We start from the raw sequence: 23,123 nt of genomic DNA, 5'->3' as shown, positions 1-23,123 counted from the left end.
CTTACTCAGTCCAGGCCATCAGTGTAAAGGGATTCACGTCTCAATCCCAGGATCTTCTGCTGGGCATTAGCGTCACAAGCCAGGTGGTTCGATGGATGGGCATCTTTGAGAGAAGATTAATGTTCTTCCCCTGAAACCACGGCAGACACGCAGGTTCAGACATGAGATGTTACTTGAATCTCACCTGCAAACAAATGCCAGACCTAAATCTGGTCATTTTAGCACCCTGCTGAAAGGATGTAAAACACCAAACCTGTTGCAAACCATCCTTCCTCTTTCTCTTACTGTATGATCCACTCATAAAAATAAGACCAAAAAGAGATAAAGAAGGACTTCACAGGTTATTTCTATCGGGGTGCCACGGATTTATTTGATTTTATCTAAACTCTTGACAACAACAAAAGAAATTTTTTTTGAAAAGCTTTGTAATTAAGCTGCACATTTGGAAATATTTAAACTAAACATTAAAGAGACAATTTTAGATTGCAATGAGATCTGGACAGTCTTTGAGTCGGTGCCTACTTCTCAACACTGTGAAGGCTGACCTATTTGTAAATGAGATGGAGACACTTAATTAACCAGTGAAGTCTAAGACAGTAATTAAAACTAGAGATACAATACACCAAAAACATAATGGCCACAACTAGACCTGGAATGATAACAGTGGATTAGCTGTCAACTATTTCATCATCACTCGTTTTAATCATTGATGAAGACGATTTGAAATACTTTTTAAGAGTAAAAAATACAAAATCCAGATATTCCACCTTGCTCTAATACACGAACGTTTTCTGACTGAGAAACTGATCGACAGTGAAATAATCAATAGTTGTGGTCCTATAATTGATATTTCAGTGCGCCCTCCAAGTCTTGTGTCAACTTTTAGAAAAAACTTAATGAGACAAATCCCACTGCACACTGCAAAATCATCCCAGCACTATCAGGATTTTGAATTCTGGAGGTAAAGAGCAGTGATCTGCTGTGCAAATATAATAATCTGGACAAAAACTCTAAACTACAACATATTGTACAACACATGCAGCGTTAACTTTACAACCATTTCTGTTTTCAGAATTGCTGAAGTATTTCTGACATTGTGCCCATTTAGTCAGAGGATCAGCAAACAAAAAGTTAATACAATTAGTTTTCAGTGCAAATGTTAGTAAAGCTCATAAATCTTTCATTCCAACAGCATTATACCAATTTGAAAAGCACAATGAGATCCAGGTAAAGCCATGAATGAAAATCACGAGCAGAACTTGATTATTTCATCCAAACAAATCTGAGCTCAATGTTGCAGTGAACATCTCATCATCCTGTGATATTTTTTTTCCCCCCTCTCTCTCTTGCTCTCACACCACAGAGTCCACATCAGCACCACTGGATAATGTGAGCTCTAACCCGGGCCTCCACATCTGACTGGAGACACCAGAGGCTGGACTCCTCCACACGACTCCCGGCTCCCTTCCTTCAATCAGTGCGAGCAGGCTAAAGAGCTAAGCTACAACACACAGCACTGATCACACTGGACGGGCTTTCCTTCCCCTCTGAGCTATTTACAGCTCATAAAAAATCACATTTTTCCTCCCCCTCTTTGGCTCAACTCGCTCAGCCGACGCAGAGCCCCAAAACAAGCCGCCAGCGAGGCTCCATCTGCCCCGTCAACGTGCACAGATCCACCACCAAATGCACAACGCCACGGTTCAATGACCATTCGCTTGGAGTGAGGATACAATAGCAACATAGCAGTCAACGGGTGAGTGGAGAACGACAACGATGGCTTTTTGCTACTCACATGTCTGGCACGGATTTTTTTTCTCATATATTAGCCCTAATAATGCAAAATAAGCACCGAGGCTGCGGTGAGTTATCGGCGGCTGTTGCTGCTGCTGCTGGTAGCGGGATGTGGCACTTGCACGGCGGAGAGGCGAATAAAAGATGCAGTGAAAGCAGTAAAAAAAAAAATGTTGTTATTTTTTTCCTCCTATTACGCCCCCCTACTGCAGCACGGGCCTCTGCCTGTATGACATTTCCCAAGCAGCTGGGGTGAGAGTTCACAGCCAGACAACGAGGCTGCGAGCAGCGACAAGAAGGTAAGAAACGCTGGAGGACCGCGGAGGAAAGGTGTGTCTGCCTGCAGGACCGAGAGGAGGGCAGAAAAACCCCACATCATATCTGACACACTCAGTTTAGACACTTACATAGCGGATAACTTTTTTTTTTTTAGAAAGTAAGACATTAAAGACGACATTAGTGCAATTTCTTGTCATTTTTATGTAAATACAAATATTTTGTTGGTTTCAGCTTAATTAACCTCAAATGATTGGCTTTTTTCTACAAGAAGTAACAGGTTTCTACAAAGTAAGGTTCACCTCTTTAACCCTCCTGTTGTCCTCATTTAGGACATCAAAAATATTGTTTCCTTGTTTGAAAAAATCCAAAAATTCACCACAAAATTCCAATAATTCCTTAAAAGTTTCCCTTAACGTTTTATTCAAAAAAATGGCAAGAAAATTCTTGTAAATATTTTGAAAATTAATAGAAATCTTCCAGAAAAATCCTAAAAATATATAAAGTGATTACATGTATGTGTATATATATATATATATATATATATATATATATATATATATATATCTGGCTGTATTGTTTGATTTACTGGATTCTGGCCACAGATGTAATGTGGCAGTGACTAGAGCTCAAGCTACAAAGTTGGAGGAGTCACCCCAGATACTCAGTACTCTGCCTTTCTACGATGCGGACCTGGAGATGGCACCCGGGAAATTGCGTAAGTCACGCCGACGGAGACGGCAAGAGAAATTTTACCACACTGTTGTAACACCATCTTTTAGCCCTGAGCCTGAATTGCATTTGGGTTTTCAAATCCCAAACAATGTTATTGAAATGCACAAAGTGATCCTACACTGGCACCGCTTTTGCTGAGAGCTAAGGATAAGGAACGAGTAGTGGACTCAGTTTCCTGCAGCAGTGAGGTCTTCATCCTGAAAGGTGGTATCCTTTATCGTCAGCAAGGATCAGACATGCAACTGGTGGTTCCTGAAGCAGCTAGAGAAACTGTGTTGACCCTGGGGCACTCTGTTCCTTGGGCTGGCCATCTTGGAAACACAGAACTTTTCCTCTAATTAAAAACCACTTCCATTGGCCGGGCTTGCGTAAAGATGTAGCCCAGTTTTGTAAAAGTTGCCCTCAGTGCCAGAGGACCTCCCCCAAATCCCCTCCAGAGCCTTACTCCAGCCCCTGCCAATTATCAGCACCCCATTTGAGTGACTGGGAATGGATATTGTTGGTCCTGTTTGAGAGGAGTAAAGCTGGTAACCGTTATATGCTTGTAATGACAGACTATGCCACAAATATCCTGAGGTTTTCCCTTTGAAGTCCATAAAGGCAAATTCGGTAGCTTTTTGCCTTGTGCAGTTATTTTCAGGGTTGGTTTTCCTTGTGAGATCCTCATAGACCATGGAACTAATTTCATGTCCACTTTGTTAAAACGGGTCTATCAGTTGCTGGGTATTAGGAGTCTGAGGACAACTCCATACCATCCTCAAACAGACGGCCTCACTGAACGCTTCAAGCAGACTCTGAAACAGATGTTACAGAAATTTTGTGAATGATACTGGTCGTGAGTGGGATGAATGGTTGCCCTACCTCATCTTCGCATATCGAGAAGTTCCTCAAGCTTCCACTGGTTTTTCTCCCTTTGAATTGCTGTTTGGTCATGAAGTGAAGGGTCCTCTTGCCTTACTCAGAGAGATTTGGGAGGGAGATCAGACAGGAAAGGAGACTGTTAATGTCATATCTTATGTTGTGCAGATGCAAGATCGACTGGAAAAGATGAGTGAACTTGCCCAATCCAACATGGCGGAGGCTCAGCTGCATCAAAAGGCCTGGTATGATCGATCAGCTCGGCAGAGGTCCTTCAATCCTGTGCAAAAGGTGCTCATACTCCTCCTAGTGACGAAAGTAAGCTGTTGGCAAAATGGCAAGGACCCTTTGAGATCCAGCAGAGAATGGGACCAACCACCTACAGAGTGTCCACCCCAGGTCAGTCACGCTCAAGTAGGGTGCTGCATGTGAACCTACTGAAGGAGTGGGTGGAGAGACCTGAAAAGAAGCAGAGGTGTTGCTGATCAGGAGGGTCCTAGAGGATGAAGAGGTGGAGGAGCAATACTTGCCTGTAGCTGCTTCCCTGGACCTGGATCTGAGTCACCTCCCTGAAGAAAAGCAACTCCAGGTGAGAGCTTTGTGCAATTCAGAAATATTCCAGGAAAATCCTGGAAGAACAAACCTGGTTGAACATGATATTGTGTTAAAAGAAGGTGCTTCTGTGAGACGCTTGAGTTACAGAATACCCGAGCGTCTGTTGACTGTTCTGAAGGAGGAGATTGATCTAATGCTCTCTCTGGGTATTGTTGAACCATCAAAGAGTGAGTGTGCAACCCAGTTGTCCTGGTTCCAAAGAAGGATGGCAGTATACGGTTTTGTATTGACTTTAGGTATTTAAATACTATCTCACAATTTGATTCATATCCCAAACCCTGGATTGATGACCTGATTGAGCGCCTGGGAAAGGCCAAGTACCTAACCACCCTAGATCTCTGCAAAGGCTACTGGCAGGTACCACTCACTCAACGGCTCCAGAGAGCCAACAGCCTTCCGGACACCATGGGGTTGTTCCAGTTCACGGTCCTGCCCTTTGGACTGGCATGGCACCCCAGCAACCTTCCAGAGGCAGATAGATCAGGTACTGTGTATCTGTAAGATTTTGCTGCAGCCTATCTTGATGACGTTGTCATTTACAGTACACCTGGGAGGAACACCTTGTACATCTGGAACGGGTATTGAAGTGCCTCCACTCTGCTGGGCTGACCATCAAATCATCAAAGTGTGTCTTTGCCAAGGCCGAGACAGAATACCTGGGTTTGTCATAGGGAATGGGGTGATAAAGCCACAAGTGAATAAGATTCAAGCATTGAGTCCTGCCCACTGCCTGAGACAAGGAAGCAGCTTAGATCTTTTCTTGGTATGCCAGGTTTTCATCATCGCTTTATCCCCCATTTCTCTGCGAGGCAGCTCTCCTCATGGATTTGACAGGGTCCAGATGTCCCAACCAGGTCCAGTGGACAAAGGAGGCAGAGGCAGCTTTCAAGACATCCAACATTCACTGAGTAAGAGCCCAGTTTTATATAGTCCAGATTTTCAAAACAATTCATCCTTCAAACTGATGCTTCGGAGAGGGGTCTGGGTCCTGTCCTTTTACAGGAAAACTACAGAGGAAAGACATCCTGTGGCTTTCATTAGCCGTAAACTGTTCCCAAGGGAGGCACGCTATTCAACCGTGGAGAAGGAGGCACTGGCAATCAAGTGGGCCCTAGACTCCCTCAAATACTACCTCTTGGGATGGGAATTCACACTGGAGACAGATCATAAGGGTCTCCGGTGGCTTGAGAGGATGAAGGACACTAATAACAGGATCGCCAGGTGGTATCTGGCAATGCAGCCATTTCACTTCACCATTCACCACATCCCAGGAAAGGACAACTACACCGCAGATTACCTCTCTCGTTGTCCCAGCGACAGCTTCGAAGGGGGGAGTGTGTGATGGCCGTGCCCACAGCCACACAGAAAGTCCCAGCAGTCAGTCACTCATAAACATTATTTTCACATGCTTAAGTATTTTGAATTAGTCATTTCAATCATTACACACAGTTGTTTAAAATTGATTTATTAGTATGCACATTTAGTTTACATATTGCATTATTTGGTTTTGTTAGTAGTAATTCATCTGTCTTTTGTTTGAGTTACCTGATTGCGGCATGGAATCCTGGTTTGTGCAAGCAAAGGAAAGGGCGGAGCTGACCTTTGTGCTGGGAGCCCTCTAGTGGACCGTACCAAGAAGGGCTACATCATAGGGGAATCATGGTTCTGTTTAGTTGGTTTTGTTTGCTGTGTATGTAGTTTCCCCCTGTGCGTTGGGTGTGGTCTGTCCCATTGGTATATATGTTGCCCCATATCTCATGCTGGCCGGTCTGTTGTTTGAGTTGTTAGGTTTTGTCACTTTTATTTTCAGTAGAGTTACATTTTGTTGACTTTTTTTTAAGGGCCAGAAAGTTTTGATTTAGTTAGTTTTGGTCATTTGTTTGTAAAAGTTGTTTTTTGAGAATAAATTCTTATGTTTTTTGTTTTTTTTAAATTTAAACCCGTGTCATTTTGCGTTTGACTACTTGGCCCACGACATTGCGTTTCACAGAAATGCTTCTAGAAATCAGGCAGCAACAGTGTGGCACGACTGCTACTTGCTCACTTGGTTCCTCAGTTTATTTCATTGGTCTTTATGAAAAGTAAACACACCTAAATGATTGTAATTTTCATTAAATAAAGAAGTGCATGACTATAATTAATGCAGTGTTGCTTAAGTGGGATGTGCCATGTTTACAATATAAAACAAGTCTAATTTTGAATGTAAGAAAATTTAAAACAAATATTAAAAATACTAAAACATAATTTACATTTTGCTGCACTACATAAACCATACAACACTGTGTGCACAATATAATACACAATATCTACAATGGGAGCCTTTCATTATAATGACTTGTGCTTCTTTGCGACTCAGAAATCATTCCCCGTTTGCCATCATGGAGCTTGAGGAATGTTGAGGCTTCATTAGGACCTTAGAGGTACAAAAGGTTTAATGCCCCAAACAAAAGACACAAAAAGACAGAAGAGTAAATCATGCCTGTGTGTAGAACGGGTCAATAGGAATGATACTAAATAAGGAGGAGTTTCATATTTGAATGTTAGACAGAATGTAGAGAGCCTACCTGCATTATATTCATCTGGGGCCTGTTTCATAAAGTGCATTAAGAAGAAGTGGGGATTAAAGTCCAACATCTGACCTAAATGAAATTAACAAGTCAAGTCATGGTTACCCAGTTGTTCAATAAAGGTCATCTGAAGTTCATAAAAGTCAAATTTAATACAAGTTTTAGTTGTATGTGCACCCTAATTTTAAGTTGGGTTTCTTTAAACTTACATTCTGGTACTGATGCTGGGTAAAAAGTGAAACAATATGATAGCTTGTCATAGAGTCTAGACTTTCCCATTGGGTCAGTTTTACAGGAACTCTGGTTAAGCAACATTTCAGGTCGAGGTTCAGGGAAGTCTGTCCTGAATCAAGTTAGTTTGACAGAGGAACTGAGCTTGAACGATGTCGAATTTGCTTCATTCAGCTTAAATAATCTGAAGCTAAGTCTGACTAACTGAATATATATGCTACTATGAAACAAAGTCAACAAATGTAGGGCGTCTTTTCGCTATCTGGCTTCACTACACCAACAATCGCAGGTGAGATAAGCTGTCTCACAAAGCTTGCTATCATCTCCGTAAATCAACTCAGAGTTTCTGAACCTGAATATGAGTGATTTCACGTGAAAGAAGTGGAGTTGGCACCAGATAGCCAAATGCAAACATGGACAGGTCTGCTGGTACCAGAGTGACATATTGTACAAGAGAAAACTACAATATTTGAGAGGTTTTAAACAAATAATAAAGACTAAAAGCAACACAGCTGCATCGGTCAAAGAAGGAGAGTTTGAAAAGTTTCAAGAGTGAGTTGAATTAGAAAAAGACAGATTATTCCACAAATAAATAACCAACTAACAACAACAAAACTGTTTTCATGATGATGGCTTCATTTTCATTGTACATGCGTCTGGTACCTGACTTTTGTGTTTTCCTTTATAAAAAAGACCTTTACAACAATATAAATTAATGCAGAAAAGGATACTGGTGCAGGAAAGAATGACCAGAATGGATGAACTTAATACACTCAATGGAAATTCATTGGCAGAGGTCCTTTGGATACAGTGCACCCTCTCACCTATGTCTGCATAAAAGTACAGAGACACATTTTTGGTTTCTCACTTGCATTGTCAAAACTAACTTTTAAAATGTTAAATGATTAATTTCACTGGTTTTATCCTGTCTTGACATTTTACACATATTTTGACCTCAACTGGGATATGAAAAAAATAATAATTTCACAATGCTGCAATGTATTTGTGATGAAAAAGTCCTCTTCTTTTTCTTCTTCTATAATGTCATTGTTGTTTTAAATGTTATATAAATAAATTAGACTTTATAACTAAAATACTTACCCTGAAGATAGAATTTACCGTTTTCTATAACCATCTGAGCTCAATAAGTGAAAGAGTCAGGCCTCTGTGAAGTTGAATGGGAGCCTCTGTTACCATTTTAAAATGTAATTGTGGGATGATTATCATCTGACATGTCAAAAAGCCTCATAATTGCAGATCAAGACTTAAAACGATGTCTAAAAAGCCCAAATTGAACTGCTTTCGAGATAAATTCAATAGTTTTTTTTTTTTTTTTTTTTACTTCAAGCCAGAGGTGCGTTTGATGTTCTGTGAGATGGTGATGACAGCAGAGGGGCGGGTACTATCTGGACGGTTTTGTAACCTCTGGAGTGTTTTGTAAGCGACCAGGAAATAATTATTAAACAACTTGGCGAGCAGGAAGCGAACATATCGTTAGCTTCTGTAATGTCTCGACCTTTGCACTGCCGCATCGTTGCACAACACGTTATTTATTGAGCTACCGGCGGAGCAGCCGTTGGTCGCCGCCAATCGTTCGCTGAACACGGCGGGACGTCACGTCGCTGGTGTCGGCTCCAGAGGCGGTGCTGGCTGGGAGTGTCCGAGGAGTGACCGCTCCGATAAGACCGCCCTGCCCACTAAATAACTATATCACAATACAGCAGCATGCCATAGCAGTTAGCTGTCTGTGTGTAGCTTTAGCCCCGCAGCACTACGTCCGTACAGAGGAGCTGACAGCCGAGAACTGGTGAGTAGCTCAGCTCGTAGCCTGAATTAACCTCCAGTCACCTCCAACACTGGCAGGGAAATTATCTTTAATGTAACTCTGCACCGATTAAACTTCAACTCAGATACTTTAAATACTGTCCGACTTTAGTTAGACCTCATACAGAGTGTATTAGCGCAGAAAAAACACAAATTAGCTTAAAACTAGCAAATTTTGCTGTTGTGTTAAACAGGGTTCCTTGTGTTTAGTATGCGAAAGCACAGGGTACGTCACTGTAAAGTTTCCGGGTTTTTAAGGGCATCTTCACACTTGGAGACATTTGGCTTTTCTTCTCAAATCAACATGAAAATGTAGCATCAAGAGACATTAAAGTCTCTCTAGCAAACTAAAACTGTAATGCAACTTTGCTGTCCTTGAAAACTGAGCTGACGCGGGACTCCTGGGGTTGCCAGCATCTGCATTCATACTCTACAGAGCAAAGCTGCCATCAGCAATATTAGATTGAATGAATCTTACTCAGAGAATCACCACCTGAATGTTCAGTCCTCTGTGGAGGAGTTTCATGACTAAAATCTAAATGACTTTGAGCTCATTGTTCTGGTTGTCTAACCTGCGTTTTTTCCCCCAATATGTTTGACTCACAGCTGTCGGTGATGGTTGTTGCAGTAAGAGGCTTGAATTTGTCATCTAGTGCAGAGATATTCTGCTTTACAGTCTGGTGCTAGGGTGCACTAAAAAAATTCAGAAAATCAGGAAATTGGACCAGTGCTCATGTTTTAATCAAGCTCATACTATAAAGCTTTTTAACAGGGATCTCTTGAATATGTAAACTACACGATATTGTGTAGGGTTCTATGGTGGGCAAACTATGCAATGGTGACACATCTTGGACATTTCTTTACTGAAACACTGACAGCCGATGTGAATAACACTGATCATCTTGTGTCAAGGGGTCTGTGTGGGGTGTATTTAGCAGCAAATAAACAGTCAGTTATTGAAGTTGATGTGTTGGAAGCAGGAAAAATGGGTAGATTTAAGGCTCTCATTGACTCTGGAAGGGCTGAATTAAGATGGCTAGAGGAGTGGGTCAGAACTCCTCCAAAACAGCAGGTGTTGTGTGGTGTTTTAGATGTGCAGTGGTTAGTACCTACCAAAAGTGGTCCTCTGAGGGATGATTGGAGAACCAGTGACAGGGTCATAGGTGATCAGGGCTCACTGATGTGTGTGGAGAGTGAAAGCTGTTGCTAAAAACCTTAATGCTGTCTATGATAGAAAGGTGTCAGAAGAACACATAGTGCATCGTAGCTTCCTATATACCCACAGACTGGCCAGAGTTGCCATACTGATGCCTGTCTACTGCCTAAAGAGTCCACATCAGTGTCAGAACTGGACCATGGAGTAGTAGAAGAAGTTAGCCTGGTCTCATGAATCACGTTTTCTTTTATATCATGTGGATGGCTGGGTATGTGTTGCTTATCTGCAGAAAAGATGGTAGAAGGATGCATTGTGCAGCAGAAGGAGGCAGTGTAATGCTGTAGAGCGGGGGTGTCAAACTCATTTTAGTTAAAAAAAAAATGTCACAAACGGGACCAAAAATGACAAGCAAGAAACAAAACAACAAAAAAGTAGGGAAACAACACAAGCCAGACAAAAAAACACAAAACAACAAATAAAGCAAAACACAAAATGAAAAAATAAGACAAAAACACAAGCGAGACAAGGAAACACAAAATGACAAAAAACTGAAACAAAATGACAAAAACATGAGACATATGACAAACGTCAGACAAAAATGAGACACAAAAGAACAATGATCAATCTACTATTTTACTTTATGACCAAAACAATTTGTCGTGGTCTAGAAATTATTAAAAATTTGTAGCTTTTAAATTTACAATTCGCAACTAATGTCTCCTCTGCAATTTTTACACTTTCCAAAGTCGTGCTGTGGGCCAGATTGGACCCTCTATGGGCCGGTTTTAGCCCACGGGCCGCATGTTTGACCCTCCTGCTCTAGATCAGTGGCTCTCAACCCTGTTCCTCAGGACCCCATGTCCTGCATGTTTTAGATGCTTCCCTGGTCCAACACACCTGATTCAAATGATCAGCTCGTCATCAAGCCTCTGCAGAACCCTGATGACGAGCTGATCATTTGAATCAGGTGTGTTGGAGCAGGGAAGCATCTAAAACATGCAGGACATGGGGTCCTGAGGAACAGGGTTGAGAACCACTGCTCTAGAGAATGTTCTGCTGGGAAACACTGCCATTCATCCTTTGACGCCTACCTCCACTAATTACTAATCCACAACCTTAGCAGAAGTGAAACAACTGTCATATGATTCCCTTATCTCAGATCATGTGGCTGCCTTTGGTTGGGATGACGGCCCTGCCACACCTGGGTGGCTTCTATGGTGGCTACATCACACGCGCACAGGTGAAGACCTGGTACCCAACCCTGCAGAAACCATCATGGCGTCCACCGAATGGAGCGTTCCCTATAGTGTGGACGTGTCTGTACACAGGAATGGGGTAAGAGCTGTTGTCTTTGAGTCCTATAATCTCTGTTTAGTGCCGTCCTTATCTAAAGGATCTTGTGTTGAATGCTGTCACTGCAGGTATGGCTCCTACCTGATATGGAAAGAGCTGGGAGGTTTCACTGAGGATGCTGTGGTTCCACTGGGGCTTTATGGGCTGCAGCTCGCTCTGAACTGGGCCTGGACTCCTCTTTTCTTTGGTGCACACAAGCTGAAATGGGTAACAGACGAACACAATTAGTTATTTTACTTAAGATTAGAATTGTAGAAAGTGTGAGGGCTCTGCATTTAACAAATTACCTTCCGTCTGTCCGATTTAGGCGCTGATTGAGATTGTGCTTCTCACTGGGACTGTGGGAGCCACCATGGTGTCCTGGTATCCCATCAGCCGCACGGCCACGTGGCTGCTGGCACCTTATCTGTCCTGGCTGTGCCTCGCCTGCAGTCTGAACTACTGCATATGGAGAGACAACCCTGAGAAGAAAGAAGAGTAGGGGACAACTCTGTGAAGAAACTGCTTTAACCCTCCTGTTGTCCTCATTTCCAGGCACTAAAAATATTGTTTCTTTGTCTGAAAAAATAAAAAAAAATTCTGCAAAAAATTTCCCCAAATTTCTGAAAATTTGCAAAACATTCAAGAAGAAAATTCCTTAAAAGTTTTATTTTTAAAAAAATCCCTCAAATTTGGCAAGAAAATTCCTGTGAATATTTTCAAAAAATTAGTACAAATATTCCAAAAATAAAATCCTAAAAATATCTAAAGTGATTCCATATATATCAGTAAAACTTCTAGTATTTTCTTTAAGAACATTCACATAAAAATCAAGCAAAATCCAGCAAATTTTTTACATTTCTTTTTTTCCACCAAAAAATATTCAAAGAGTTCCCCAAAATGTTGAAAATGTGGACATCAGAAGTTTGACTGTGAAAATAGATTCCCCCCCCACACACACACACACACACATTTTCAAACTTTAATACAGGTCCATTTTCACTCGCAGGATGACACGAGGGTTAAATTCTGAATCATCGCGTGAAATTTTTTGAAGATCTTCCCGCAGAGTTACACTTTTCATCTTCATTATACAGTTTATTTTACAGCGTCAAGTTCTCATAGAGCTGTCATGCAGTGTTGGTCGGCTGGCGTGCAGAAAGTATCTGAAACATCCTGAGATCATTTGGACCTGGAGTTTATTCTGCAGTTTCCCTTCCTCAGCCATTAACCTGTTGAACTGTAGGCAGCGTGCTACTGATAAATATTAACAAACATTAAATGGATTTTTGCTAAAGAAAAACGTTTTCCCATTTATAGCTCTTCATATTCATTTGCTAGTAACAAAAATGCACTATGGATCAAGCAGCCTGATTACATTTTTTTGTGTGTTTATGTCCTTTTTTCAACAGAAGTGTAAAACTGAATTTATTTGCTTTTTTATGAAGAATATCCCAAGTGTGAATTTTGTGGTGATTCATTAACACTTATCAGCAGTTTGACTCACTATAATAAATAAATGGATACATTTTGTAAACTTCTACATATAATCTCTTCTTGTTCAAGCAAAATGTTAAACTGTCAAGAAGCCGAATGTTTTCCTTAAAGGCAGCAACGATGATGAAGTCTTTCCCTCTCAAGCACAACAGAGAGAAACCCCAAATCTAACCTTCCATTTTCTGAAAGATTTTAGCTTCAGACACACATTTAAAAAAAAAAAATGAAAACCTCAAAATTATACTACACTTCTATATACAGTGGGTACAGAAAGTATTCAGACAATGACAGGGAATGAAAAATTTCAAGGGGTCTGAATACTTTCTGTACTCACTGTAATACTATGTTGGACAGTTTATCAAATATTGTTTTTAATTGGAAATTAGACTAGTTGGTGCTATAACTGTTAAAATATTTCTAATTTACAGTTTTTTATAGTCAAAATTTGTATTTTCTCTTTACAACAAAAGACATAATGTAAAAGGAATGAGTAAAGTATAACATATTCAATAGTCACAGTACAAGTCGTTGCTATATCTCCATCAAATAAGTTTTATAGGTTACATCAGGGTATATCTCAATGTAAATGGTAAATGGTTGTATTTATATAGTGCTTTTATCCAAAGCGCTTTACATGGTACGTCTCATTCACACACACACATTCACACACAGATGGTGGAAGCTGCCATGCAAGGCGCTAACCACGACCCACGAGGAGCAATTAGGGGTTCGGTGTCTTGCTCAGGGACACCTCAACATGAGCACGACGGACCGAGGATCGAACCGGCAACCTTCCAGTTACAAGACGGCCACTATATGTCCTAACATATTTCTTGGACGGAAGGGTACATAGACAAAGTGAGGAGCCATATCTCAGAGGGGGAAGGGAGAAGTTATACCCTTTATGTTTTCACTTTAGGCAAAAAAGCTGTCCATTTTGACCATCTTGCGACATACAATTCACCTTTCAACCGCAGCAGGAAGGTCAGCCTTTCCATCTTGTGGATCTCTTCAATAATTCCAAGCCATTCATCCACTGTAGGCGGATCAGGCTGTAACCATTTGCGAGTAATTGCCTTTTTCGCCGCAACAGTCAAAATTTTTAGAAGGTATTTGTCACTGCTCATCATCCCTGCTGGAATGTCACCCAGATAGAGAATCAAACATGATAGTGAGATCTGTTTACCAAATAGTTGTAAGTATACACAGATATTCTTCCAAAATACATGAATCCTAGGACAACTCCAAAAGATGTGGAAGTGATTTGCATCAACATCACTGCAGCCTCTCCAGCATCTTTGTTGTGACTTTTCTAAAAAAGGTTTCATTTTAGGAGTGATGAAATATCGCACAAGATTCTTCCAACTGAATTCACGCCAATACATCGAGCATTCTAATTTACAGTTTAAATGTCACACAACAATGGAAGGATGTCTGATGTTAAGATTTTACTGTTTGTTTGTTTTTTAGGATGTAGAGTCATATCCACATCTTTTTTTTAAAAAAAAAAAAAGCTATTACAGATTTGCCATGTTCCAAGTTTTTGCTCATTTGAAGTCTTTCTGGTTAGTATCTCAAAGTTGTGAGATCTGAGTAAATTTGGGATTTGATTAGAAATGCAAACATTTAAAAATATCATGCCTCTTAAAGTTGAAAAATACTTTTACAGTGACCACCTTTTGTTTTTGTTTTTTTGCCTATAGCTCATGCTTTTAACAACAAGATATTTTTTTGAGATGATAAATGAACAAATCCTGGTGGAGGTAAAAGAGTTCTGGAGAAAAATCCTTTACAGTCACTCCTTTTATTATGCAAATGTACAGAATCTGCAGAGTTTCCAAAGCTAACTCATAAAAAACACAAAATGGACCATAAAGATACCAACAATAAGCTTTATTTCTATACAAGCAACAAAAAAATAAAGGAAAGAGGGAGAACAGTTATTTTTCAGGAGCTTTCTCTGGAACGTCTTCTGGTGATTTGGAGGAGAATCGCTCCATTAACGTCTTCCACAAGCTCTTCTTTTCCTCGTCCATCTGCTGCATGTTCCCTGCAATATGACAATAAAGGAAGTCTCGGTTACATCTTCACAAGTTAACTGGAACCAAGTTGTGTTTTGTAAATAATCAGGGACACACAGCATGTGATGGCATGAGTTCGTACCTGACAAAAGCAACCTGCACTCTTCCACTGCGACTCCAGTAAAGCTCGTGTCTCTTACACGAGGAAACTGAACGAATAAAAACAGGTGTCAGCACTGAACTCATTTCATTTTATCAGATTTCACACTGGACTAGTTTTTTTTTTTTTTTTAAAGATTTTAAAAGTCCTGCTGCATCCATGCACTCAAATGATTTTTTGTTTTAGTCCATCAGATGTTTGGATTTTTTTCTGCATGTTTCCAACATTAACTCACTGGAGAGGATAAGTATAAACATTTTAGCTTACATTAATGTGACAGATTAACAACCTTCATCCGAGTGTTTTGAAAAAGAGTCTCTCTGGACAAACACTGGTAACCAAAGCACGAGTCATCCAGAAGAAAGAGACGAACCATCTGCCATGTATCTGAGTGTCAAGTGAATGTTATAGTCTTTATAGTTCAAATTAAAAGGTATACAGTCCTTCTGTTGGCAAACATTAACCTCATGTGCTTTACCAGCACAATATACACACACACACATATATATATATATATATATATGTACACACACACACACACACACACACACACACACACACACACACACACACACACACACACACACACACACACACACACACACACACACACACACACACACACACACACACACACACACACACACACACACACACACACACACACACACACACACACACACACACACACACACACACACCTTTGGACTAACTTTTACATGTTTCATCATCCTTATCCCAGAAAAACTCTTGTCATACCTGTGGAGGGAATTTGCTTTTCATCTGATCTACTCTACCAGTCAAGCATTTTGGACACACCTTCTTATTCAATGTTTTTTTGTTTTTCTGTATTTTCATGACTATTTACATTGTAGATTCTCACTGAAGGCATCAAAACTATGAATGAAAACGTGGAATTATGTAGTAAACATAAAAGTGTGAAATAAGTCAAAACATGTTTTAGATTTTAGATTCTTCAAAAATAGCCTCCCTTTACATTGATCACTGCTTTGTACACTCTTGGCATTCTCTCCATGAGCTTCATGAGGTGGTCACCTGGAATGGTTTTCCAGCAGTCTTGAGGGAGTTTCAAGAGATGCTGAGCACTTGTTGGCTCTTTTACCTTCACTCTGCGGTCCATCTCATCCCAAATTATCTGGACTGAGTTTAGGCCATGTTATCTGACACAGCACTCCATCACTCTCCTTCTTGGTAAGATAGTCCTTACACAGCCTGGAGGTGTGTTTGAGGTCATCGACCGTTTTTTTTTTTTTTTTAATATATTTTTATTTAATTTTAGAAACACACGTACAAACATAAGAACATAAAGAACATTTCCCTCACAAACATCAAGGTACTAGGATGAAATATAGACATGTACAAACATGCAGATGGCATACAACATAGGCGCAGAAGGCATTGTGCAGAATAGTAACTCAAGGGGCATCACATACATCGATCAGGTAGTGGCGAGCTAAAGGTGGATGTGCTCAGATATTTCAGTCCATGCTAGTCCATATAGACCCCTCCGCAGAGCCTGGGCCCCATCCTCGCCAATATAGTCCAGAAAAGGCTTCCACATATTGAAGAACTTAAATGGATTGTCTTTCAGCCAGAAGCTTATTGCTTCAAGAGGGACAAGTTCTATAATGTTCCTGATCCAAAGTGAGGTAGTTGGGACAGTGTCCAATATCCAGTGGAGAAGAATACATCTCCTGGCACCAAACAAAAACACCTGAAGCAGCTTCAATGAGGGAGGGGTTAGATTCACTGCAGTAAGCTGAACACCCAAAATACAGGAGATAGGTTTTAGGGATAGTTTCTTCTTGAAAATAATGTCAATTTCTTTACATACACGACACCAGAAGTCAGTTACAAGGTGACAGTCGAAAATACAATGAAAATATGAGCCTTCATTAATTTGACATTTGTTACAGTATTTTGAAAGCAAATGATTAAACTTGTTACGTCTCACTGGGGTAATTTGAAGCCGATGTATGATTCTGAATTGTAATTGAGGTCATCGACCTTTTGAAAAATAAATGATGGTCCAACTAAATGCAAACCAGATAGGATCGCATGTCTCTGCAGGATGCCATGGTAGCCATGCTGGTTCAGTTTTGAATAAATCCCCAACAGTGTCACCAGCAAAGAACCCCCACACCATCACACCTCCTCCTCCATGCTTCATGGTGGGAACCATGCATGTAGAGACCATCCATTCACCTTTTCTGTGTCACACAAAGACACAGTGGGTAGAACCAAAGATCTGAAATTTGGACTCATCAGACCAAAGCACATATTTTCACTGGTCTCATGTCCATTCCTTGTGTTTCTTGGCACAAACAAATCTCTCCTGCTTGTTGCTTTTCCTTAGTAGTGGTTTCTCAGCAGCTGTTTGACCATAAAGGCCTGATTCAGTCTCCTCTGAACAGTTAAAGTAGAGATGTGTCTGCTACTAGAACTCTGTGAGGCATTTATCTGGTCTCTAATCTGAGGTGCTGTAAACTTGTGATTTCTGAGGCTGGAGACTCAGATGAACTTCTCCTCAGCAGCAGAGGTGACTCTTGGTCTTCTTTTCCTGGGGTGGTCCTTGAGTGAGCCAGTTTCATCACAACACTTGATGGTTTTTGTGACTGCACTTGGGGATACATTCAAAGTTTGTGCAATTTTCCGGACTGACTGAGCTTCAGTTCATAAAGTAATGATGTACTGTTGTTTCTCTTTACTCAGCTGATTGGTTGTTGCCATAATATGGATTCTATCAGTTGTCAAATAGGGTTGTCAACTGTGTACCAACCTGACTTCTGCACAACACAACTGATGGTCACAACCCCATAAAGAAGGCTGAAATTCCACAAACGAACCTTGACAAGGCACATCTGAGAAGTGAAAACTATTTCAGGTTCTACCTCATGAAGCTCTTCCTGAGCATGTCAAGAGTTTGCAAAGCAGTGATCAAAGCAATGGGTGGCAACTTTTAGGAATCTAAAATATAAAACATATTTAGAGTTATTTCACAATTGTCTGTTTGCTACATAATTCCATATGTATTGCTTCATAGTCTTGATGCCTTCAGTATGTATGTACAATGCAGAAAGTAGTAAAAAGAACATTGAATGCGAAGGTGTGTCCAAACTGGTAGTGTACATAATGGTAAATGGAGCTGACCAGGTTATTCACACACAGTTAACAAAGCACCCAGGATATGTAAATATATATACACTTACTCGTTGTCTGTATACGTTGCCATTAATACGAGCCAAACTTTCATACATCTGGTCACATTTCTCTGGGTCTGAGATCTGGAAGGAAAATGCAAGTGATCAAAATTTTAAAAACTGGACAGTAATTCAGCATTTATTACAGAAAACATGTTTCTTCTAAGAGATGTTTTGAATGAAACTTTCAATCACAACTGTAAATAGTTATTTATAGCCCAACCAGCTATTCCTACAGGTGTAAACTGCATGTTAGGTGAAAGTTGCAGTGCAGCACACCAATCAGCCACAACATTAAATCCACCGAGACCTGACGTGAATGACATTGATTATCTTTTAACAATGGCACCTGTCAAGAGGTGAGATATTTTAGGCAACTAAAGAGTCACTTCATGAGGTTGATGAGTTGGAAGCAGGAAATGTATCTGAGTGAAACACAAATATCTGAGTGACTATGACAAGAGCCAGATTGTGAGCATGAAAAATTAGGTCAGACCAAAAGTGGTCCAAGGAGGGACAATTTGTGAACCAGCGACACAGGCAACATAGAATGCGTGAAGCAAAAGCTGGCCCATGTTATCCAGTCCTAAAGGAGTTACTGGAGCACAAATTGCTGAAAAACTGATAACACAACATGAGTACCACAACTAGATCATGGAACAATGGTTGAAGGTGGCTTGGTTTGATGACACATTTTCCTTTACCTCACATGAAAGGATGTGTGTCGTTCATCTGGGGAAGACAAAGCAGGATGCACTATGGGAAGGAGGCAAACAGGAGGAAGCAGTGTGATGCTCTGGGAAATTTTGAGTCCTGGCATTTATGTGGATGTTACTTTGACATGTAAACATTGCTGCAGACCATGTGCACCTCTTGGTGGCTACACTAATCCCTGATAGTGGTGGTCTCTTTCAGCACTATAATTCTCTCCGTCATACTGAAAACATTGCACAGAAATGGGGGACTTTTTTGGGGGAATTTGAGGACATGACAGAGAGTTCAAGGTGTGGACTCGGCCTCCAAATATCCCAGATCTCCAATCATTGAAGCATCTGTGGGATGTGCTGGGAACAATCCATGGAGGCTCCACTTCAACTTACTAGACTTTTGAGGATCTGCTGCTAACATTTTGGTGCCTGATACCACAAGATACCTTCACAGATTTTGTACAGTCCATGCCTCAAAAGGGTTTTGAACTGTGCTTATGGAACGGGACAATATTAGGCAGGTGGTGGTCATGCTGCGGATGACTGGGGTATATTTTTGGTTGAATATGTGCTGTTCGATTGCTAATTAGAATTATGTGTTATCTTTGCTATTAGTATGATGAATTTACCATATTTTGTTCAGCTAAAAAATTTTACTCTTTGGACATTTTTGTATTAAAAAATGTTCATTCAAGTATTTACATCAAATTTCAATCAATAACATATTTTATTAATAATGTAAAAACAATTGGGGTATAATAACTGACCTTAAAGCTTTCCTGGCTGATTAAAAAGTGGAATACTTTTCTTAAATGTGTCACAAAGTATAAATACATAGCATCAAATTCAGTTTCTAACCACTTATGAAACAATGTTTACATCATGACAACTTTGGCTCTCACTGCCTCTTAAACCGGTTCATTCAGGTTATAGGCTAACGTAATTAACTGTGTAGATGCAATATAAAGAGCCGACAAACACCGCTAGTTACTCATTAACGCTGGTCTCAGCACTTCCATCTGCAGTGTCCAGGATAAAGGGAGTTCACAGGCATCAACAACCGGCCAGCACAGACAAGGTCGACAGCTGTTAGCACTCCTAACTCCTCTTAGCTTAGCTCGGAGTTATGTAGCAGAGCCGAGCCGTGGGCTGCGGATAGCCGGGCCCTCACCTGTGTGTTTTCGCCCTCACGGAAGCCAGAAGCCACTCTCTGCCGCAGAAACGTTCCCAAATCACGGCCTTTCTTGGTCTCGTCCCGTGGCCATTCCTCGCACAGCTTCAGGAACCGACGGTACCTGGTCGCAGACATCTTTGGACATGTAATAATTAGCGCGTCGAGTGGGTGACGTAAGAAGTGTGAGCTTTTTCGCGCACCGTACTTGTGTCGCACCGAAAATCTTCCCCCTCCCGTCCGTGTTTTCCCCTCGTTGTCGCTGTCGCTTTGAGACCACACATTAGCAAAGATGAGCGGAGCAAACGGCAAAAAGGGCCCTTCGTCCGGTGTCATGGACTGGATCCGCTCGGCTTGTCGATTTGCAACAGACAGAAACGACTTCAGAAGGTGAGACGATTTGGAAAACGGAATATGTACAGTTTTCATGTCGCTGTTAGCCGCGCTGCTAGCATTAGCATAGACTGCAACAATGGAGAGATTTGCCCTTGTGTTGTGGAGCCTCTCTAAAGAGTTCTGTACTTTAGCTACGGAGCTGATTGATTACTAATCTTGTTAAAAATCAAGCCATTCACCAAGTAAACAGAACAAACATTGTATGGCTCCAGCTAGGACGGCAACTAATTATTACTTTCATTGTTGAGAAATACTTGTTTCTTTTCTGGAGAGATGAATCGATTATTGTTCTTAATCGACTTATTGACACAGAGCAAAGAGACCAACAGGCCATGCGGCCCTAGACTGATACACGCTGTCTTTGCCTAAATAGCTTTGTCTAACGTCAGCTGTAAATTTGCTCTAGAAACTGCACCAAGTGTGACAAAATGGCTTCACAAAGATGCTAAAAATATTTATACTGTCATTTACTTAGTGGATTCTTGGCAAAAGTTTAAAACACAGACTGGGTGACCAAAGCATATCAAGTGCTGTTCTCATTGGGAGTCTACCACATTTCTCGTACTACATATTCTGTTTCTGCATTTTTTTTTTGTGCAAAGTAATGTCTGTTAGCTCATCAGATGGATTTAACCTCAAAAATCCAGTACAAGGGTGGCTTTTATTATAAAGCTTGTTTAAACCAGAGCAAGGCTGGGGCCAAAACTTTTTCTAGCTGGGGAAACTGCTCGCAATGAGTTATAATCAGCTGACAAAAAGACATGAATATTGATGCTGTAAGAATACTTCTTTTTCTTTTCAGGAATCTTCTGGTCAACTTAGGTTTGTTTGCCGCTGGTGTTTGGGTGGCAAGAAATCTCTCAGATTTTGACCTGATGTCTCCTCAGCCAGTAACATAACCAAAACCAGGATGATGGTGAGATTCTCTTCTGTATTAAAGCTAGACGAAGGTGTTGCCTATTTGCACACCTCTAATGACCAAAACCGGAACTTATTTATCATGAAGATCTATTTTAACTGCAGTTAAAATGCAGACCGTTGCTGAAATGATAAATAATTTGCTTTACAGAGGTGTGTATCTATGACTGACACGATGCTTCTCCTTTAGGTGTCTCGGACCATGAAGAAACAAGGGACATGAAAAAAATTCATAAAAAGTTTTTATGACTAGTTATACTTTGTAAACAAATTGCCTTGTTTACCCGAATTTTCTTTTTTTATTTTCATTTTTGTGTAGATGATATGAAAACAAATAATTACATTTAATGAAGTGTCTCTTGTTGTCTTTGAGTCACAGATTTACTTAACTTTCATTTGGGAAAGTGCATCAGAAACACGTCTAGTTACATTTGACTATTTGAGTCCCGTGTCTGTGATTTCTGCAGCTATGTCGGCTCAGGAGCTCTTTGTTGCTGCAGCTCGTGAATGTCTGTCTGTTGGGAAAAAATCTCTCTCCGTTCCTCAGACTCTGGACCTGGCTGCTCAGGTGTCGGCTGTTGATTTGGGGTTGAAACCAGCTCTTCTGTACGACAGTAACGGTGCCTGTGCAGAGCAGGTGCAGCAGTATTTGAGCTACTTACAGTCTCTGCAGCTTGTGTCTAAATCACTTACAACACTGGATTTAAGCGGAAACAGCCTCATTGCTAATCCAGTTACAGTCACAGCAAACCTTCAGCAGGTTCTTTGCAGCAACAGTGTGGCTGTGATTGACGTCTGCCACTCGCTGGAGAAGCCTGCCGTCTCCAACCCACTGAGAGGAGAACTGAAGAGCATGATACAAGATTTTCTGCTTCTTCTTGGACAGTTTCAGCCACTCGAGGAGGCCGAAAAGGCTCTTTACGTCGGAGAGAAATCTGAGGAATGGAATCTGTGCACAGTGTTTGGGCTGTTATTGGGATACCCGGTCACCTACTGGTTTGATCATGAAAAGAGCTTTGAAAATTGTCTGTCTATGACACCACTGACAGTGACGACAGCTTCAGCAACGTGGCATTCGGACACCGCAGGTCACAGATGTTGTCTGTATTCATTCAGCGTCCCAGCTGCCCTGCACAAAGAGACACAGTCCAACCTGGAGAACTGGAAGCTGTGTCTACAGGAGAGATTTCAGCAGCAGCAAGTCCTACAGGATCTCACTATTAGTCAGTCCACAGTCACTTTGCCCTCAGTCTGTTTGTGATGCAAGAATAAGTTTTTCTTTAAAATAAATTGCTCTGGAATATGTTGGTTTGTTTATCACGTCATTAAAGTGTCTCAAAACAGCTGCTGAGTTTGTAAAGTGCAGTGGTTTTTAAATGCTTCACTGGTATACACATTCTCCAAACTGCATTATGGTAGAAACAACAGATCAAAGTTGCCACCTAAATGTTAAAACACTTTCTTGGATGAGCAGCGTTACAAGTTACACATGAAGAATAATGTGCTTCAAGTGAAAAATTCACATCAGTTTTATGTATATGGCTCTAAATTACAAAATGCGTCACTTCAACTTCATATATAAAGATCAAGACCAGGGATGTACAAGGATATCAGCATCATGAGTGTTGCACAAAAAGGCTTTAA

General features: G+C 40.8%; 4 protein-coding genes across 5 annotated transcripts; 3 read left to right on the top strand and 1 right to left on the bottom strand.

Moving 5' to 3' along the window:
• The first annotated feature begins 1,474 nt into the window (after positions 1-1,474).
• On the top strand, positions 1,475-12,931 carry tspo (translocator protein). 2 transcript variants are annotated; one of them, XM_022189233.2, is made up of 4 exons: positions 1,475-1,756; positions 11,216-11,391; positions 11,478-11,616; positions 11,717-12,931. In XM_022189233.2, the coding sequence occupies exons 2-4, from the start codon at positions 11,219-11,221 to the stop codon at positions 11,888-11,890; spliced, it is 486 nt and encodes a 161-aa protein (XP_022044925.1). In that variant the 5' UTR covers positions 1,475-1,756; positions 11,216-11,218; the 3' UTR covers positions 11,891-12,931. The 2 variants fall into 2 exon arrangements, with proteins under 2 accessions (XP_022044925.1, XP_022044924.1); XM_022189232.2 differs by lacking the exon at positions 1,475-1,756 and adding an exon at positions 8,497-8,883.
• A 1,832-nt stretch (positions 12,932-14,763) lies between these two features.
• On the bottom strand, positions 14,764-20,308 carry LOC110947906 (ubiquinol-cytochrome-c reductase complex assembly factor 2). Its single transcript, XM_022189235.2, has 4 exons — positions 20,166-20,308; positions 18,297-18,371; positions 15,049-15,115; positions 14,764-14,935 (listed from the first exon to the last, which is right to left on the bottom strand). The coding sequence occupies exons 1-4, from the start codon at positions 20,301-20,303 to the stop codon at positions 14,826-14,828; spliced, it is 390 nt and encodes a 129-aa protein (XP_022044927.1). The 5' UTR covers positions 20,304-20,308; the 3' UTR covers positions 14,764-14,825.
• Positions 20,309-20,457: 149 nt separating this feature from the next.
• Positions 20,458-21,836, top strand: tomm6 (translocase of outer mitochondrial membrane 6 homolog (yeast)). Its single transcript, XM_022189236.2, has 3 exons — positions 20,458-20,555; positions 21,364-21,477; positions 21,670-21,836. The coding sequence occupies exons 1-2, from the start codon at positions 20,458-20,460 to the stop codon at positions 21,458-21,460; spliced, it is 195 nt and encodes a 64-aa protein (XP_022044928.1). The 3' UTR covers positions 21,461-21,477; positions 21,670-21,836.
• A 112-nt stretch (positions 21,837-21,948) lies between these two features.
• c5h1orf74 (chromosome 5 C1orf74 homolog) lies at positions 21,949-22,822 on the top strand. The gene has a single exon (XM_022189234.2). The coding sequence runs from the start codon at positions 21,949-21,951 to the stop codon at positions 22,738-22,740; it is 792 nt and encodes a 263-aa protein (XP_022044926.1). The 3' UTR covers positions 22,741-22,822.
• The last annotated feature ends 301 nt before the right edge of the window (positions 22,823-23,123 follow it).

Source organism: Acanthochromis polyacanthus, chromosome 5 (assembly GCF_021347895.1).
Source record: "Acanthochromis polyacanthus isolate Apoly-LR-REF ecotype Palm Island chromosome 5, KAUST_Apoly_ChrSc, whole genome shotgun sequence".
NCBI lineage: Eukaryota > Metazoa > Chordata > Actinopteri > Pomacentridae > Acanthochromis > Acanthochromis polyacanthus.
Note: the sequence above shows the minus strand (reverse complement) of the source record. Positions and strands in the feature narration are given on the sequence as shown.

Bases quoted from the DNA above. Each gene is read 5' to 3' on its own strand.
- tspo (XM_022189233.2), top strand. From the start codon at position 11,219: ATGTGGCTGCCTTTGGTTGGGATGACGGCCCTGCCACACCTGGGTGGC. The intron at 11,392-11,477 runs GTAAGAGCTGTT...CTGTCACTGCAG, and splicing joins TGTCTGTACACAGGAATGGG to GTATGGCTCCTACCTGATAT. The intron at 11,617-11,716 runs GTAACAGACGAA...TGTCCGATTTAG, and splicing joins GTGCACACAAGCTGAAATGG to GCGCTGATTGAGATTGTGCT.
- LOC110947906 (XM_022189235.2), bottom strand. From the start codon at position 20,303: ATGTCTGCGACCAGGTACCGTCGGTTCCTGAAGCTGTGCGAGGAATGG. The intron at 18,372-20,165 runs GTGAGGGCCCGG...TTTTCCTTCCAG, and splicing joins GTGAGGGCGAAAACACACAG to ATCTCAGACCCAGAGAAATG. The intron at 15,116-18,296 runs GTAAGTGTATAT...TTATTCGTTCAG, and splicing joins GCAACGTATACAGACAACGA to TTTCCTCGTGTAAGAGACAC.
- tomm6 (XM_022189236.2), top strand. From the start codon at position 20,458: ATGAGCGGAGCAAACGGCAAAAAGGGCCCTTCGTCCGGTGTCATGGAC. The intron at 20,556-21,363 runs GTGAGACGATTT...TTTTCTTTTCAG, and splicing joins GACAGAAACGACTTCAGAAG to GAATCTTCTGGTCAACTTAG.
- c5h1orf74 (XM_022189234.2), top strand. From the start codon at position 21,949: ATGTCGGCTCAGGAGCTCTTTGTTGCTGCAGCTCGTGAATGTCTGTCT.